At 42.2% G+C, this 18579-nt stretch overlaps 1 protein-coding gene and 1 long non-coding RNA gene across 2 annotated transcripts in view; one reads left to right on the forward strand and one right to left on the reverse strand.

Annotated features, from left to right (window-relative positions):
* The window catches only part of LOC140729571 (uncharacterized), a 50427-nt gene extending 41058 nt beyond the window's left edge, over positions 1-9369 (reverse strand). The window contains exon 1 of the mRNA XM_073049480.1: positions 9241-9369. Within this exon, the coding sequence (XP_072905581.1) occupies positions 9241-9337 (97 nt within the window). The 5' untranslated portion in view covers positions 9338-9369. The remainder of the gene's footprint in view (positions 1-9240) is intronic.
* Positions 9370-9975: 606 nt separating this feature from the next.
* On the forward strand, positions 9976-10855 carry LOC140729572 (uncharacterized). Its single transcript, XR_012099358.1, has 2 exons — positions 9976-10108; positions 10641-10855. It is a non-coding gene; the product is annotated as an uncharacterized lncRNA (long non-coding RNA).
* Positions 10856-18579: the final 7724 nt, after the last annotated feature.

Genomic DNA, 18579 nt, shown 5'->3' on the forward strand with positions numbered 1-18579 from the left:
ATCTCCCAGATGTATGGATGGGCCAAGGACATAGGGTAACAGAGGAAATGAAACAGATTGACATTAGGAAGGAAACGGTGATGAGTAGACTGATGGGACTGAAGGCTAACAAATCCCCAGGTCCAGATGGTCTGCACCCTAGGGTACTAAAGGAGGTGGCTCTGGAAATTGCGGATGCATTGGTAATCATTTTCCAATGTTCCTTAGATTCAGGATCAGTTCCTGAGGATTGGAGAATGGCTAATGTTATCCCACTTTTTAAGAAAGGAGGGAGGGAGAAAACAGAGAACTATCATCCTGTCAGCCTAACATCAGTAGTGGGGAAGATGCTAGAGTCCATTATTAAAGATGAAATAGTGGCATATCTAGATAGCAGTGACAGGATTGGGCTGAGCCAGCATGGATTTACCAAGGGCAAATCATGCTTGACTAATCTATTGGAGTTTTTCGAGGATGTAACCAGGAAGTTAGACAAGGGAGATCCAGTGGATGCAGTGTACCTCGATTTTCAGAAAGCATTTGATAAGGTCCCACATAGGAGATTGGTGGGTAAAATCAGAGCTCATGGCATTGGGGGGGGGGGGGGGGAAGATATTGACATGGATAGAAAACTGGTTGGCAGATAGAAAGCAAAGGGTAAATGGTGAATGGGTGTTTCTCGGAATGGCAGGTGGTGACTAGTGAGGTGCCACAGGGCTCGGTATTGGGAACACAGCTGTTTACGATTTACATCAACGATTTAGATGAAGGCATTGAGAATAACATCAGCAAGTTTACTGATGATACTAAGCTGGGTGGCAGTGTGACATGTGATGAGGATGTTAGGAGAATTCAGGGTGACTTGGATAGGCTCGGTGAGTGGGCAGATACTTGGCAGATGATGTTTAATGTGAATAAGTGTGAGGTTATCCACTTTGGGAGTAAGAACAGGAAGGCAGATTATTATCTGAATGGTGTAGAGTTAGGTAAGGGAGAAATACAAAGAGATCAAGGAGTCCTTGTTCATCAGTCACTGAAGGTGAATGAGCAAGTGCAGCAGGCAGTGAAGAAGGCTAATGGAATGTTGGCCTTTATTACAAAGGGAATTGAGTACAAGAGCAAGGAAATCCTTTTGCATTTGTACAGGGCCCTGGTGAGACCACACCTGGGGTATTGTGTACAGTTTTGGTCTCCAGGGTTAAGGAATGGCATCCTGGCTGTAGAGGAAATGCAGCGTAGATTCACAAGGTTAATTCCTGGGATGTCCGGACTGTCTTACGCAGAGAGGTTAGAGAGACTGGGCTTGTACACGCTGGAATTAAGGAGATTGAGAAGGGATCTGATTGTAACATATAAGATTATTAAGGGATTGGACAAGATAGAGGCAGGAAATATGTTCCAGATGCTGGGAGAGTCCAGTACCAGAGGGCATGGTTTAAGAATAAGGGGTAGGTCATTTAGGACAGAGTTAAGGAAAAACTTCTTCTCCCAGAGAGTTGTGGGGTGTGGAATGCACTGCCTCAGAAGGCAGTGGAGGCCAATTCTCTGGATGCTTTCAAGAAGGAGCTAGATAGGTATCTTATGGATAGGGGAATCAAGGGATATGGGGACAAGGTAGGAACGGGGTATTGATAGTAGATGATCAGCCATGATCTCAGGAATGGCGGTGCAGGCTCGAAGGGCCGAAAGGTCTACTTCTGCACCTATTGTCTATTGTCTATATCAGCCTACAAAAGCAGGCGTACTAAATTCCTTTTTAATTTCACGTTTTTTGTCACTTTCAAGGAGCTAATGGATTTACACATCAAGGTTTCTCTGTCTATCAATGATCTTTAACCAGTGCCGTATTAACCTAGTAGGAAAAGTAGCATATGCTACGGGCCCCGCCCGCACTAAATGCTGCAGTCTGGTGAGATCGGCATTCTCACGACTGTTAGAGTGAGTTTTGGGTAGACGATTCAGTTAGTCTTCAGCCATCAGTCTTCTGTTCTTTGACAAAGTACTGTGGATTGAGTTCATAACAATGCATTTCCTAAAAGCTGTGAACCCAGTTTCAGTCTGATAATAAAATATACTTTGCACTTTGAGTTTCGGGGAACTTCCTTTGACTGAGAACAAACTGAGACTGACAGCTCCAGCTCCCGGTAGCAGCCCGTCCTCAGATACATGTCCAGCCAATCATCGAGTATCGCTGGGAGAACTATGTTCTCATTGGCTGCGGAGTGTTAGTGGGCAGGACGGTGAACGCTCGGACCCGGAGCGGTCTGGGGAAAGGCCGGAGATTGGGAGTTGCACTTCGGGTAAAGGTTGCAACACCGGCCGGGGTCTGTCACTCATGGTTACCAGCTGCAGCGGAGAACGCTCATTTTCAAAACTGAAAAGGATTAAAAATGAACTAAGGAGCACCATGGGCCAAAACAGATTGAACAATCTCACTCTAATGAGCATTGAACATGAACTTCTGTGTGAAATAGACATTTCCAGTATCATCAACAAATTTGCTCATGCTAAGTCTAGAAAATCTAACTTTTAAATTGTAGATTTGTTACTTGTGACATTTGAAATTGATACCTACATGTAAGTAATACTATTACTGAAGTGTCAGACATTTGTCGTATTATGGCTGCATAGCAGATGAAAAAATTGAATTACCTTACTATGCAAGTAAATAATTTATGTCTTAATACTTAGGTGCATTTTTAAAAAATTTAGGGCCCATTTATAGCATATGCTACAGGCCTCACACTAGCTTAATCCGGCCCTGTCCTTAACTCCCTTTCATTTACTCTGTGTTGAAGTTGACCCCTTCGAGTGTATGATCCTCATGCTTGTTTGAATTAAAGTCCATCTGTCACATTCCACCCAACTTTCCAGTTGATCCATGTCCCACAACGCAAGACAGTAAATCTGGTTTCAACAGCAAGTCTAACTATACTATAGGGTCAGGCCAGCACTAGAAGAATGAGAACGAGGGATGAAGAAGAAAAAAATAATTTAGCCAGTTACTATGTCGTTTTCTACTATGTAACTTCAGGTGACTATTTGTATCAGCATGAGATCAATCTTTGTATATATCCCAGGTACCTGATACAACAAAATATTTCAAATTTATTTGGCTGAAATGTTAAACTACACTTCAATCACTGTTTCACTTTTGGCGAAATAGGTTTGCAGAGCCAAGTACATTCCATTTGTCAGCAATTTCACTTCACTGCCTCATATTGGCATCAGATTGCAGTGAAGACATCAAATTTCACAAAAACTGTTATATAATTTAATGTTTGGTAGCATGATATATATTTTTACCTCACAAATTCAAAATTTCTTTTTTCCTAAATATTAGTTCTTACAGCGATTCAATATCCAAGAAAAAATTGATAGCACGACAGCAATTAAATTTTATAGCATTTTGGTTATGTAAAATTGGATATGTAAAGTAGATTACAGTCCACAATTGTTCTTCCAAATCTAAAACCTGCAATTGCTTTCAAAAACTTTTCCTATTCCTACATGGATATTTGTTCATATCCATGTGGTCCACAGAAAGGACACGTTGACACAAAATCAAAGCTTCCGAACAGAGCATCAACATTTAACGTTTAGCCTTGTGAATCAGCTTCAGGTACATCGACTTCAAAACAGAAACATCTACCTCATAACAATTCCCCCAGCAACTCATTAATAGGTCCAAATCCAGCCATCACTCTCACCCTCACTCCACCACCCAAGATGCCAACTGCAACACCCCATTTTCTCTTTTTACTCTATTACACCATAGATTTATAAAAGCCTTGTCTCATGCTCGTATGTAGTAAGAGACATGTTTGGCAATGCAGCCACACTTCAGAACACAAAACAAATAGAACTGAGAAACTGCAAAGAGAGGGGAAGAGAAGGAGAAAAAGACTGCTAATATTTGGTATTGCTATATTGTTCCAAGTCTCCAGCTCAAATCTCATCTGATATACTCATTCAATTTTAAATAATAAACCAGAAAAAAATGACATTCCTTTTGGGAGGTATAGTACCAATAACCCAAATGTTTTGCTTCCAGCTCACATTACAGAAGTGATGCAGTACAGATTCTTCTGAAAACTACAGGCCAACGCTGGGTAAGAAACAAGTTTCATTTTTATGCACATCCTTAAGTCGACTTTGTCCATAAATCAGAAAATACACAAAAATCACTTGATGTGCTAATCATAGATCCGTAGCATCAGAACAAATAGCATCAAAACCACATAAGAGTGTTAAGAAAGAATAATTATTAAAAGATGAGAAAGAAGAAACCAGTTTTGTCATCCATAGGAATATGTATTCATATATGTTAGACTTCTGAATTTAAAATTATGGAAGTCATTCATACATGGGGGTGTTGTGGATAGTCTGGAGGATTGTCAGATGTTACAGCGGGACATTGATATGATGCAGAACTGGACTGAGAAGTGGCAGATGGACTTCAATCCAGTTAAGTGTTAAGTGGTTCATATTAGTATGTCCAGTTTGAAGACAGAATATAATATAAATTGTAAGACTCTTCATATCGTATGAAGATATGAGTTTAGTAAATCCAAAAGGTTTCTACAGTTATATTAAAAGCAAGAGGATAGTGAGGGATAAAATTGGTCCCTTAGAGAATCAGGGTGGTCAGCTATGTGTGGAGCCGAGGGAGATGGGAGAGATTTTGAACAATTTCTTCTCTTCGGTATTCACTAAGGAGAAGGATATTGAATTGGGTAAGGTGTGGGAAACAAGTAAGGAAGTTATGGAACCTATGACAATTAAAGAGGTGGAAGTACTGGCGCTTTTAAGAAATTTAAAAGTGGATAAATCTCCAGGTCCTGACAGGATATTCCCCAGGACCTTGAGAGAAGTTTGTGTAGAGATAGCAGGAGCTCTGACGGAGATCTTTCAGATGTCATTAGAAACGGGGATTGTGCCGGAGGATTGGCGTATTGCTCATGTGGTTCCATTGTTTAAAAAGGGTTCTAGAAATAAGCCTGGCAATTATAGACCTGTCAGTTTGACATCAGTGGTGGGTAAATTAATGGAAAGTATTCTTAGAGATAGTATTTATAATTATCTGGATAGACAGGATCTGATTAGGAGTAGCCAGCATGGATTTGTGCGTGGAAGGTCATGTTTGACAAACCTTATTGAATTTTTTGAAGAAATTACGAGGAATGTTGACGAGGGTAAGGTAGTGGATGTAGTCTATATGGACTTCAGCAAGGCCTTTGACAAAGTTCCACATGAAAGGTTAGTTAAGAAGGTTCAGTCGTTAGGTATTAATGCTGGAGTAATAAAATAGATTCAACAGTGGCTAGATGGGAGATGCCAGAGAGTAGTGGTGGATAATTGTTTATCGGGATGGAGGCCGGTGACTAGCGGGGTGCCTCAGGGATCTGTTTTGGCCCAATGTTGTTTGTAATATACATAAATGATCTGGATGATGGGGTGGTAAATTGGATTAGTAAGTATGCCGATGATACTAAGGTAGGAGGTGTTGTGGATAATGAGGTGGGTTTTCAAAGCTTGCAGGGAGATTTATGCCGGTTAGAAGAATGGGCTGAACGTTGGCAGATGGAGTTTAATGCTAAGAAGTGTGAGGTTCTACATTTTGGCAGGAATAATCCAAATAGAACATACAGGGTAAATGGTAGGGCATTGAGGAATGCAGTGGAACAGAGAGATCTAGGAATAACAGTGCATAGTTCCCTGAAGGTGGAGTCTCATGTAGATAGGGTGGTGAAGAAGGCTTTTGGAACGCTGGCCTTTATAAATCAGAGCATTGAGTACAGAAGTTGGGATGTAATGTTAAAATTGTACAAGGCATTGGTAAGGCCAAATTTGGAATATTGTGTACAGTTCTGGTCACCAAATTATAGGAAAGATATCAATAAATTAGAGAGAGTGCAGAGACGATTTACGAGGATGTTACCTGGGTTTCAGCACTTAAGTTACAGAGAAAGGTTGAACAAGTTAGGTCTCTATTCAGTGGAGCGTAGAAGGTTGAGGGGGGATTTGATCGAGGTATTTAAAATTTTGAGAGGGATAGATAGAGTTGACGTGAATAGGCTGTTTCCATTGAGAGTAGGGGAGATTCAAACGAGAGGACATGATTTGAGAGTTAGGGGGCAAAAGTTTAAGGGAAACACGAGGGGGTATTTCTTTACTCAGAGAGTGATAGCTGTGTGGAATGAGCTTCCTGTAGAAGTAGTAGAGGCCAGTTCAGTTGTGTCATTTAAGGTAAAATTGGATAGGTATATGGACAGGAAAGGAGTGGAGGGTTATGGGCTGAGTGCGGGTAGGTGGGACTAGGTGAGATTAAGAGTTCGGCACGGACTAGGAAGGCCAGAATGGCCTGTTTCCGTGCTGTGATTGTTATATGGTTATATGGTTATAGTGAGGAGGATCTGAGAGATCTCGGTGTCCGTGTCGATAGGACACTCAAAGCTGCTGCAAAGGTTGACAGTGTTGTAAAGAAGGTGTATGGTGAGTTGGCATTCATCAACCATGGGATTGAGTTTGAGAGCCATGAGGTAATGTTACAGCTATATAAGACCTTAGTCAGATCCCACTTGGAGTACTATGTTCAGTTCTGGTCACCTCACCAAGGATGTGGATACTAAAGAGTGTACAGAGGAGATTTACAAGGATGTTGCCCGGATTGGAGGGCATGCCTTATACTTGAGTGTACTTGGCCTTTTCTCCTTGGAGCAACGGAGGATGAGAGGTGACCTGATAGAGGTGTAAAAGATGATGAGGGGCATTGACCATGTGGATAGCCCAAGGCTTTTTCCCCAGGGATAAAATGGCTAACACGAGGGCATATAGTTTTAAGGTGCTTGGAAATAGGTACTGAGAGGATGTCAAGGGTAGGTTTTTCCACACAGAGAGTGGAGGCTCAATAGGATATAAGCGGACACAATAGGATCCTTTAAGAGCATCTTAGGTTATCAGGCTTAGAAAAATGGAGGGCGATGTGCTAGGGAAATTCTAGGCGGGCTCTAGAGTAGGTAACATGGTCAGCACAACATTGTGGGCCAAAGGGCCTGTAATGTGCAGTAAATTTTTGTGTTCTATGTGGGTACCTGTAAATTAGGCATTCATAACCTGGAAATGGCCTGTGTTTGTCTTTTGAGTCTGGCACATTCAGTAATGTTACTACTATGAAAGTTAAGAGGTTAAATTGTATCAAGTTGGCTTGGGCTTGGATGATTGATGCTCTAGGCTTGAGCTTTGATGTTTGCTTAAAATAATTAAAAAGCATTCGATGGAACAGATAAATCAAGATTGAAAATAACTTTAAAATTAATGTCTGGCCATTCAGGTGATGTCAGGAAACACCTCATGTATAGTGAAGAATAACCATCCACCAAAAAAGCATTGAAGTTGAAGAGTAAAGAATATGTCAGAACTGCTACCAATAGTCCTTGGACCTCCAGAAAATAAATAAGTCTGGAAATGGAAAATATAGCAAATCTCAGTTAATGGTAACCAGAGACCTGTTGAAAGCCCTTTTTGATTCACTAAAGTCTTTCAGGGAAGGAATTACACATAAATTGATTGTGTGTGTTTCACACAAGCATACAGCAACCCAAATAAGGATCAATTTCACTGTGTAGAAATGGCACAGTATCAGCATTCCCTTGGTGTCACAAGCATGAAAAAATATCCAATCACAAGCAAGTGAAAATCTGCAGATGCTGAAAATCCAAACAACACACACTAAATGCTGGAGGAACTCAGCTGGCCAGGCAGCGTTTATGGAAAAGAGTAAACCGTCGACGTTTCAGACCGAGACCCTTCAGCAGGACTGGAGAAAATAGATGAGGAGTCAGAAGGTGTGGGGAGGGGTGAATAAAGAGCTGGGAAGTTGATTGGTGGAAGAGATACAGGGCTGGAGAAGGGGGAATCTAATAGGAGAGGACAGAAGGCCATGGAAGAAAGAAAAGGGTGAGAAATACCAGAGGGAGATGAAAGGCAGGCAAGGAATAAGGTGAGAGAGGGAAAAGGGGATAGGGAATGGTGAGGGGGGAGGGAGCCATAACGGGAAGTTCGAGAAATCAGTGTTTATGCATTTAGATCAGAGGCTACCCAGACAGAATCTAAGGTGTTACTACTCCAACCAGAGTTCGGCCTCATAGTGACAGTAGAGGAGACCATGGATTGACATGTTAGAATGGGAATGAGAAGTGGAATTAAATTGGGTGGCCACTGGGAGCTCCCGCTTTTTCTGTCGGACAGAGCGTAGGTGCTCGGCAAAGCAGTCTCTCAATCTATATTGGTTCTCACCAACATAGAGGAGGCCACACCAGGAGCACCGGACACAGTAGATGACCCCAACAGACTCACAGGTGAAGCATCGCCTCACCTGGAAGGACTTTTTGGGACCCTGAATGGGGCTGAGGGAGGAGGTGTAGGGGCAGGTATAGCACTTGTCCCTCCCCCAACCACCTAACACTGACTCCTCATCTTTTTTTCTCCAGTCCTGATGCACCATCAATAACTCACTCTGAGACGTAAGAAGCGAGATATCAGCTTTTATTGACTGGAAGAATGAACAACATTACATCCTGGAGAATTCAATCGCCTTTATACAGGGGTCTGTGGGAGGAGCCACAGGAGCAGTCCAGACAGGTATATGTAGTTCACCACAAGTCCTGTTGAGGTGTCTAGGCCCAAAACGTCAACTGTACTCTTTGCCATAGATGCTGCCTAGCCTGCTGAGTTCCTCCAGCATTTTGTGTGTTTTGTGTGAAAAATATCCAGTCTTCTTGTTTCTTTTTAGTGTGGAAGAAAGGAACAAGAGAATATGAAATTACCTAATATATTTGAAAAGCCCAAATATCTATAGGCCATCTATAAAACATTAAATGCGGATAAGCCTTAATTATCCATGTGACTTTTACAAGCAAGTACTATTAAATTAGATGACACCATTGGAGCAAATCCTGAGACCCTACAACTGACCTTGTATTTCTCATGTCTTACCAATCTCCTGGGAAGGGGATTTAATGTAAACAACGATACCCACTTCGGTACCTGCCTCTAGACAATGACCTCGGGGGCACCCAAAATCGAGAGGGGCAAACACATAGAAATATTTCCATGCACTTAAAAATATAGAAACCGATATGAGAAACTAATTTGTGATTTAGTGGGAGATTCATTTTGTCCCGGAAGTCCATGCAGCATAACCCTCAAACCCGAAGGCTGGATCACTGGATCAGACCGAGCCCCCGCCCCTCGTTTTACCTGAAAGTCGGAGCAGAGCCAAGACCGCGACCACCCGGGGTAAGAGGCGCGGCAGAAATTTCCCGGCGCGGCCCATGGCCTCTTCACTTTTCTTCATTTCTCCGTGTGAACGTCGAGGCTGTGACGGACTCACACTTCCTTTCTTTCACTTTCGCGAGGGCGAGGCGCTGCGCCTGAGCAGTCTCGCTGAGGGCAGAAACCCCCAACCCGAGTCGTGTTCCGCCACCATTTTCATCGTCGGCGGGCGAGAGAGCCGAGGCAACCTGGGCATCGATGAGCTTTCATCCCACCGGTCCAGAACACTTACAACTCAGGATGCCGCGGAACGCTGTGTGTTACAATGACTGTGCAGCTTCAGAAAGCCGATCATGGCAGAAAGAGCAACAACTCCTGATCAGTGCCCTCCTCATTGGGATGTCTCCCATCGCCGCTCCCTTTCTGTTCCCATTCCCTCCCCTCAGTGTCATCTCCCATCTCCCCTCTACTTCATGACGTTATTTAATAATATATTGATTTTTTCAGCAAACCGATTGGTGACGTAAGATGCTGAGACCGGAAAAAATGGTAGATTTGTTTTTCTTCCGATATGGTCTGAGGTACACTGAAAGCACTTTGTCTTGCATACCGTCCGTACAAATCAATTCATCACAACAGTGCAAGATAAACCAACCCGTTGGATGAGCTGAGCGTCTCACTTGGCATCTGTAAATTAAAATAGACAGTCGACGTTCCGGATCGAGACCTATCATCTGGACTGTCCATTTCCCTCAGCTGATGATGCCTGATCTGCAGTATTCCTCCAACTGGAATACCAGTATACCAAGCTGCAGATACCAGCTTAAATTTGAAGGCTCTTGTCACCTGACCTGTTGAGTATTTCCAGTGTTTTCTGTTTCTATTTTAGTTTTCCATTGTCTGCAATTTTGCTTTAATTAAGATTTTCAGAGATTGTTACTATATTGGTTTTAATTTTCCCAAATTCCCTGGAATCAAGAAAAGTTCCATTGGGTTGAGAAATTAAAAAAAAAATCCAACTCCTTATTTCCAAAAGGGAGAGAGATGCAAAGACAGAAACTCTGGGCTAGCTTGACATCTGACACAGGGAAGTTATTAAATGGAGAAATTATTATTACGGTAAATGTTCTAGCATACCCTTAGATAAATGCAGCAATTTTAAGAAAAGTCAGCATGTTTCTATAAAAGGAAAATTATGTTCAACCAGTTCATTGGAATTCTTTGATCTCTGGTTAATGAGGAATTATATGTTTTTATTTATCTCGAGATACAGTGGGGAGCTGGCCCACTGAGCTGTTCTGACCATCAATCCTCTGATTTAACCCCTAGCCTAATCACAGGACAATTTACAATGAACTATTAATCTACAAACTCTTTGGCTGTAGGAGGAAAATGGAACACCTAGAGGAAACCCATGCTCACTTGGGAAGAATATACAAGCTTTCTTGCAGAGGACACTGGAATTGAACTCAGAACCAGAATACAACTCAGAGCGGTAACAGTGTCCCGTGAGCTGCATTGCTACTCGATATACAATATTGTGCTTATACTTTCCGGGACATGTTTGAAGTGTTATTGTTGAAAATAAAAGATAATGATGCATGTGGTTATATTGACTTGGATGGAAGATTGGCTGGCTAACAGGAAATTGGGTAGACTATATAACTAGGTATTTTTCTATTTGGCAAGATACACAGAGAGGAATGTTACATGTATTTTTACTAAGGCCTCAGCTTTTCATATAACAGAAGGTGTGGTTGCTAATTTTGCTTTTGACACAAAGGCACAAAAATCATTATAAAGAGGTCAAAAAGAGGCTATAAATTGATGCAGATAGATTAAGTGGTAATTATTAATCTGGCAAAGGGAGCACAATGTTAATATATTTAAATATCAGTATGAAAAGAAGCATAATGAGAGATTGCAGAGCTGAGGGATAAATATACTGGATCTGCATGAATCCCAACCAATTCATATCCAGTTGCAACAAATTCTGGAAAGCTTACAGAATATTATTTTTTATTAATAGAGGAAATTGCATACCAAAGTAGGGAGGTTATGTTTTAGCTAGATGATGCTTTAAGTCATCTGGAGAACTTGTACAGTACTGGTCTCCTTAGTTAGGGGAATATATTGATATAATGGAAACAGTTCAGACAAAATTTACTAAACTGATACTGGAATAAGAGGGTTGAAGAAAGGTTAGATAATCTGAGATAGTATCTGCTGACACTTACAAGAATGGGGGACTTCATTTAAAGAAAGAAAATCCTGAGGGTAGTCGTAGGATGAATAGAGGCTTCCTCATATGGAAGAATATAAACTATTATAAACACAGTTAAAAATAAAAGGATGGCTAAGGACAGCTTGTACATGCTGGAAATGCTGCTTTATTTTGCTTCCAAAGGCTGGGAATTCACCACTCCCTCAAAATTGCCAGTCTCTGGTTCTTCGTGATAAATTCTACTCTATTGCTGCAAATTTTACAAAATGAAATAATGGGGCTAATATTGTCTTTGACTTCGACCATCAAACATTAGACAATCTGTCAGTGTCTGTCTCCATTTATCATTCATCTGCCCCAGTCTTTCAATTCCACCACTGCTTCCCTCCCCTACCTGGCACTACCTGCCTGTCAGTTTACACCCCTCAGGTGCACCGATCACTTTGGAGTCCATTCTGGCCGCCTCCCCTTACCCTCTCCATGCCAGACATCTCACTTCTCCATTCTGAAGCTTGGTGTAGGTTTCTGACAATAAACATAAATAATTTCTTTCCTTCCACCGTGCTGAATTCCTCCAGCAGACTGTATGTTGGGGCAGATTCCAGCATCTGCAGTCTCTTGTCTTTCCAATCTGCCACTGGGTGTTCTCTATATTTTTGCAATTTAAATGTTTCTTAAAAGAATGGCTTAAGTCTGGTTTAACAACAATGTTGTATTTTAAGTATAATTAAAATTAATATAAACAATTGTATCTTTAACTTGTAAGGAAAATGTATATGTGCAAACAAGCTGGATGAACTCAGCAGGTCGGGCAGCATCCGTTGAAAGAAGCAGTCAACGTTTCGGGTCGAGACCCTTCGTCAGGACTAAAGGAAGGGGTAGGGGCCCTATAAAGAAGGTGGGGGGAGGATGGAAAACCAATCAGGAAAGATCAAGGGTGGGGGAGGGGAAGCAGGGAGGGGATAGGCAGGAGAGGTGAAGAAGGAATCTAAGGGGAAAGCACTATGGGTAGTAGAAGAAGGCAGAGTCATGAGAGATGATAGACAGCTAGAAGAGGAGACAGAGTGAAGGTGGGATGGGGGAAGGGAGAGGGAGGGAATTACCAGAAGCTGGAGAATTCGAAGTTCATACCAAGGGGCTGGAGACTATGGTATATGAGATGTTGTTCCTCCAACCGAAGTTTGGCCTCATCATGGCAGTAGAGGAGGCCATGTATGGACATATCCGAATGGGAATGTGAAAGAGAGTTGAAGTGAGTGGCAACCAGGAGATCTTGTCTGTTGTGGCGGACGGAGCATAGGTGCTCGATGAAGCAGTCCCCCAATTTGCGTTGGGTCTCGCCGATGTAGAGGAGGCCGCACCGGGAGCACCGGATGCAATAGATTACCCCAACAGACTCACAAGTGAAGTGTTGCCTTACCTGGAAGGACTGCTTGGGGCCCTGAATGTTGGTAAGAGATCAGGTGTAGCACTTAACGCTTGCAGGGATAAGTGCCAGGTGGGAGATCTGTGGGGAGGGACGTGTGGACCAGGCAGTTGCGGAGGGAATGTTCCCTGCGAAAAGCAGAGGGGTAGAGAGTGAAAAATGTCCTTAGTGGTGGGGGTCCTGTTGAAGGTAGCGGAAGTTGTGGAGGATAATATGCTGGATCCGGAGGCTGGTGGGGTGATAGGTGAGGACAAGGGGGACACGGTCCCTGTTTTGGTGACAGGAGGATGGGGTGAGGGCTGAAGTTCGAGAAATGGAGGAGATGCGGGTGAGGGCATCATTGATGACGGCAGAAGGGAAACCACGATTCTTAAAGAAAGAGGACATTTGGGATGTCCTGGAACGGAAAGCCTCAGCCTTGGAGCAGATGTGGCCGAGACGGAGGAACTGGGAATAGGGAATAGAATTTTTGCATTTGGCAGGTTGGGAAGAAGTATAATCAAGGTAGTTATGGGTGTCAGTGAGTTTATAATGTAAGGAAATATAAGGAAAATGTATGATTTTTTAAAAAAGAAAACACTTGCACATAGTTTATTTTAATGATAACCAGATACTTGAAAGGAGCAATGCAAGAAAACCTTTCCCTGCTGCTTCCCATGCATTTGAGCCCCCAGTGAATGGTAGCTAGAGCTGATAGTACATCAACAATGATTTGCTACTTCAAGGCCCTTTTACCAGAGACTTCCATTCATGTCATACATTCAGCATACCTCCCAAAGTTGACACTGCTTTACATAAAGTAATATTACATCAGATAAACAAGTGTCAGTTAGTTTGAAACAGGTTAGAGTGGTGGAGATATTTAGGAAAATAATTTCAGATCTCAAGCTTACAAACTGGAGACTCTGAGATCCACAATTAGGAAATGCTTTCTGAGGCTGGTTATGGCATGCAATGCATTAACTACAGCCTCCTAGATAAACTTTACCCACTGCCAGATGCCATATCCTTGGCCCTACATCACTAGAGCATTTCAATGGTAAACACCTACTTTAGACTATTGCTTATTGGTTACAATTCTTTCTTCTATACTATAATTCCAAGCTCACTAATCTCCAAACTCCAAGATCTGAGACACAACACCTTCCTAAACAACTGAAGCCTCAACTTCCTGACCAACAGACCGCAAGTGGTAAGGTTAGGCAGCAATGCCTCTGCCATGATCATCCTCAACACTCGCACACCACAGCCCATTACTGCATTCCCTGTACACTCATGATTGTGTGACCAGTTTATGCTCTAACTCCATCTCTATTTACATACAGGCCTTGAACAACAGTCCAGTAGCATGCACCATGATCCGTTTACGATCAGAACATCACAAGGTGAAAACAGGAGTGACCTCGTGTGCCTTCAAAGTTTACGATATGTAGAGAGAGAGCAATAGAGTGACTTGATCCTCATGATGAGGACCACTTACCTGAGGCAGACGCACCTGTTCAAGAATCTCCATCTACTGCAACACTTCCAGGAACCTATATCAGATTGGGTTGTTTATCTGTCCCACCACAGTGATATATCCATAGCCTAATAGCTTAGGGCAAGTGACTGAAGAGGCAGAATAATCCACTCACTTTGCCAGAGCATTCAGGTAGTCCACCCCGACCTCCATTAGATTTAGTGGGTTTTTTTTGGTGAGCTCTAATGTTGAAATTTCTGAATCTAGTCAAGACTTTCAAACATTGTGAGGACCATTTTTGAACTATTTTCAAAACCTTTGATTTGCTGTTAAAGTACAGATGTTGGCTAGTAACACATTTCACTATATGATAAGGATTTATTTTCCTTTTTTCTTTCTTTACCAAACAGCTTTGATCTTGGTAGTGGGTGTAAATTCTTTTTTTGTATTATAGAATTATCACATTTCAATATTACGATTTAATTTAATTTACATGAATATAAGGTAATGAGATTGCAAGTGTGATGCAAATATAATGTATTTGGTATTATTTTACCTTTTTTGCCTTATATATCTTGTACTCTGTATTCTATGTAGAAATTAATAAAAATATTGAAAAAGGAAAAAATCAGATTGCTCTTAAAGGAATTGGTGAAAAAGGGAGGAATACAGAGTTAGAAAGAAATTGTTAAAAACAAAGCAAAAGATTGTCATAAAGTTGCAGTTCTTTTCGATGTTTATGTAAGGAGCATAAGTTACGTGCTATAGGTGAAATGAACTGAATTACTCAGTATCAGTGACTATAATTTCAATTCTATAGGCAAAAAGTGCCTCCCCGGTGCAAGGGTCAAGGATGTCTCTGAGTGGCTGCAGGACATTCTGGAATGGGAGGGTGAACAGCCAGTGGTCGTGGTGTACATAGGTACCAACGATATAGGTAAAAGATGGGATGAGGTCCTACAAGGTGAATTTAGGGAGTTAGGAGATAAACTAAAAAGTAGGACCACAAAGGTAATAATCTCTGGATTACTACCAGTGCCATATGCTAGTCAGAGTAGAAATAGGAGGATATTTCAGATGAATACGTGGCTTGAAAAATGGTGCAAGGTGGAGGGATTCAAATTTTTGGGGCATTGGAACCAGTTCTGGGGGAGGTGGGACCAGTAGAAACAGGACGGTCTGCACCTGGGCTGGACTGGAACTGATGTCCTAGGGGGAGCGTTTTCTACTGCTGTTCAGGAGGATTTAAACTAATGTGGCAGGGGGATGGGAACAAATGCAGAGAGACAGAGGAGTGTAAAATGAGAGTAGAAGCAAAGAGTAGTAAGGTGAAAAGTAAAAGTGACAGGCAGGCAAATCCAGGGCAAAAAGCAAAAGGGCCACTTTTGAACATAATTGTATGAGGGCTAAGAGTGTTGTAAAAACAAGCCTGAAGGCTTTGTGTGTCAATGCGAGGAGCATTCGTAACAAGGTGGATGAATTGAATGTGCAGATAGTTATTAATGAATATGATATAGTTGGGATCACAGAGACATGGCTCCAGGGTGACCAAGGATGGGAGCTCAATATCCAGGGATATTCAATAGTCAGGAGGGATAGACAGGAAAGAAAAGGAGGTGGGGTAGCATTGCTGGTTAGAGAGGAGATTAACGCTATAGAAAGGAAGGACATTAGCCTGGAGGATGTGGAATCGATATGGGTAGAGCTGCATAACACTAAGGGGCAGAAAACGCTGGTGGGAGTTGTGTACAGGCCACCTAACAGTAGTAGTGAGGTTGGGGATGGCATTAAACAGGAAATTAGAAATGCGTGCAATAAAGGAACAGTAGTTATAATGGGTGACTTCAATCTACATGTAGATTGGGTGAACCAAATTGGTAAGGGTGCTGAGGAAGAGGATTTCTTGGAATGTATGCGGGATGGTTTTCTGAACCAACATGTCGAGGAACCAATGAGAGAGCAGGCCATTCTAGATTGGGTATTGAGCAATGAGGAAGGGTTAGTTAGCAATCTTGTCGTGCGAGGACACTTGGGCAATAGTGACCATAATATGGTGGAATTCTTCATTAAGATGGAGAGTGACATAGTTAATTCAGAAACAAAGGTTCTGAACTTAAAGAAGGGTAACTTTGAAGGTATGAGACGTGAATTAGCTAAGATAGACTGGCAAATTATACTTAAAGGGTTGACGGTGGATATGCAATGGCAAGCATTTAATGATCGCATGGATGAACTTCAACAATTGTTCATCCCAGTTTGACAAAAGAATAAACCAGGGAAGGTAGTGCACCCGTGGCTGACAAGGGAAATTAGGGATAGTATCAAGTCCAAAGAAGAAACATATAAATTAGCAAAAAAAAGCGGCACACCTGAGGACTGGGAGAAATTCAGAGACCAGCAGAGGAGGACAAAGGGCTTAATTAGGAAACGGAAAAAAGGGTATGAGAGAAAGCTGGCAGGGAACATAAAAACTGACTAAAAGCTTTTATAGATATGTGAAAAGAAAAAGATTGGTCAAGACAAGTGTAGGTCCTTTACAGTCAGAGACAGGTGAATTGATCATAGGGAACAAGGACATGGCAGACCGATTGAATAACTACTTTGGTTCTGTCTTCACTAAGGAGGACATAAATAATCTTCCGGAAATAGTAGGGGACTAAGGGTCTAGTGAGATAGAGGAACTGAGGGAAATACATGTTAGTAAGGAAGTGGTGTTAGGTAAATTGAAGGGATTAAAGGCAGTTAAGTCCCCAGGACCAGATGGTCTGCATCCCAGAGTGCTTAAGGAAGTAGCCCAAGAAATAGTGGATGCATTAGTGATAATTTTTCAAAACTCCTTAGATTCTGGATTAGTTCCTGAGGATTGGAGGGTGGCTAATGTAACCCCACTTTTTAAAAAAGGAGGGAGAGAAAAACCGGGGAATTATAGACCGGTGAGTCTGACATCGGTGGTGGGGAAAATGCTGGAGTCGGTTATCAAAGATGTGATAACAGCACATTTGGAAAGAGGTGAAATCATCGGACAAAGTCAGCATGGATTTGTGAAAGGAAAATCATGTCTGATGAATCTTATAGAATTTTTTGAAGATGTAACTAGTAGAGTGGATAGGGGAGAGCCAGTGGATGTGGTATATTTAGATTTTCAAAAGGCTTTTGACAAGGTCCTACACAGGAGATTAGTGTGCAAACTTAAAGCACACGGTATTGGGGATATGGTGTTGATGTGGATAGAGAATTGGTTGGCAGACAGGAAGCAAAGAGTGGGAGTAAATGGGACCTTTTCAGAATGGCAGGCAGTGACTAGTGGGGTACCGCAAGGCTCAGTGCTGGGACCCCAGTTGTTTACAATATATATTAATGATTTAGACGAGGGAATTAAATGCAGCATCTCCAAGTTTGCGGATGACATGAAGCTGGGTGGCGGTTTTAGCTGTGAGGAGGATGCTAAGAGGATGCAGGGTGACACGGATAGGTTAGGTGAGTGGGCAAATTCATGGCAGATGCAATTTAATGTGGATAAATGTGAGGTTATCCACTTTGGTTGCAAGAACAGGAAAACATATTATTATCTGAACGGTGGCCAATTAGGAAAAGGGGAGGTGCAACGAGACCTGGGTGTCATTGTACACCAGTCATTGAAGGTGGGCATGCAGGTACAGCAGGCGGTGAAAAAGGCAAATGGAATGTTGGCATTCATAGCAAAAGGATTTGAGTACAGGAGCAGGGAGGTTCTACTGCAGTTGTACAAGGCTTTGGTGAGACCGCACCTAGAGTATTGTGTGCAGTTTTGGTCCCCTAATCTGAGGAAAGACATTCTTGCCATAGAGGAAGTACAAAGAAGGTACACCAGATTTATTCCTGGGATGGCAGGACTTTCATATGATGAAAGACTGGATCGACTAGGCTTACACTCACTGGAATTTAGAAGATTGAGGGGGGATCTTATTGAAACGTATAAAATTCTAAAGGGATTGGACAGGCTAGATGCAGGAAGATTGTTTCCGATGTTGGGGAAGCCCAGAACGAGGGGTTACAGTTTAAGGATAAAGGGGAAGCCTTTAAGGACCAAGATGAGGAAAAACTTCTTCACACAGAAAGTGGTGAATCTGTGGAATTCTCTGCCACAGGAAACAGTTGAGGCCGGTTCATTGGCTATATTTAAGAGGGAGTTAGATATGGCCCTTGTGGCTAAAGGGATCAGGGGGTATGGAGAGA

This window comes from Hemitrygon akajei, chromosome 6 (genome assembly GCF_048418815.1).
Source record: "Hemitrygon akajei chromosome 6, sHemAka1.3, whole genome shotgun sequence".
NCBI classification, from domain to species: Eukaryota; Metazoa; Chordata; class Chondrichthyes; order Myliobatiformes; family Dasyatidae; genus Hemitrygon; species Hemitrygon akajei.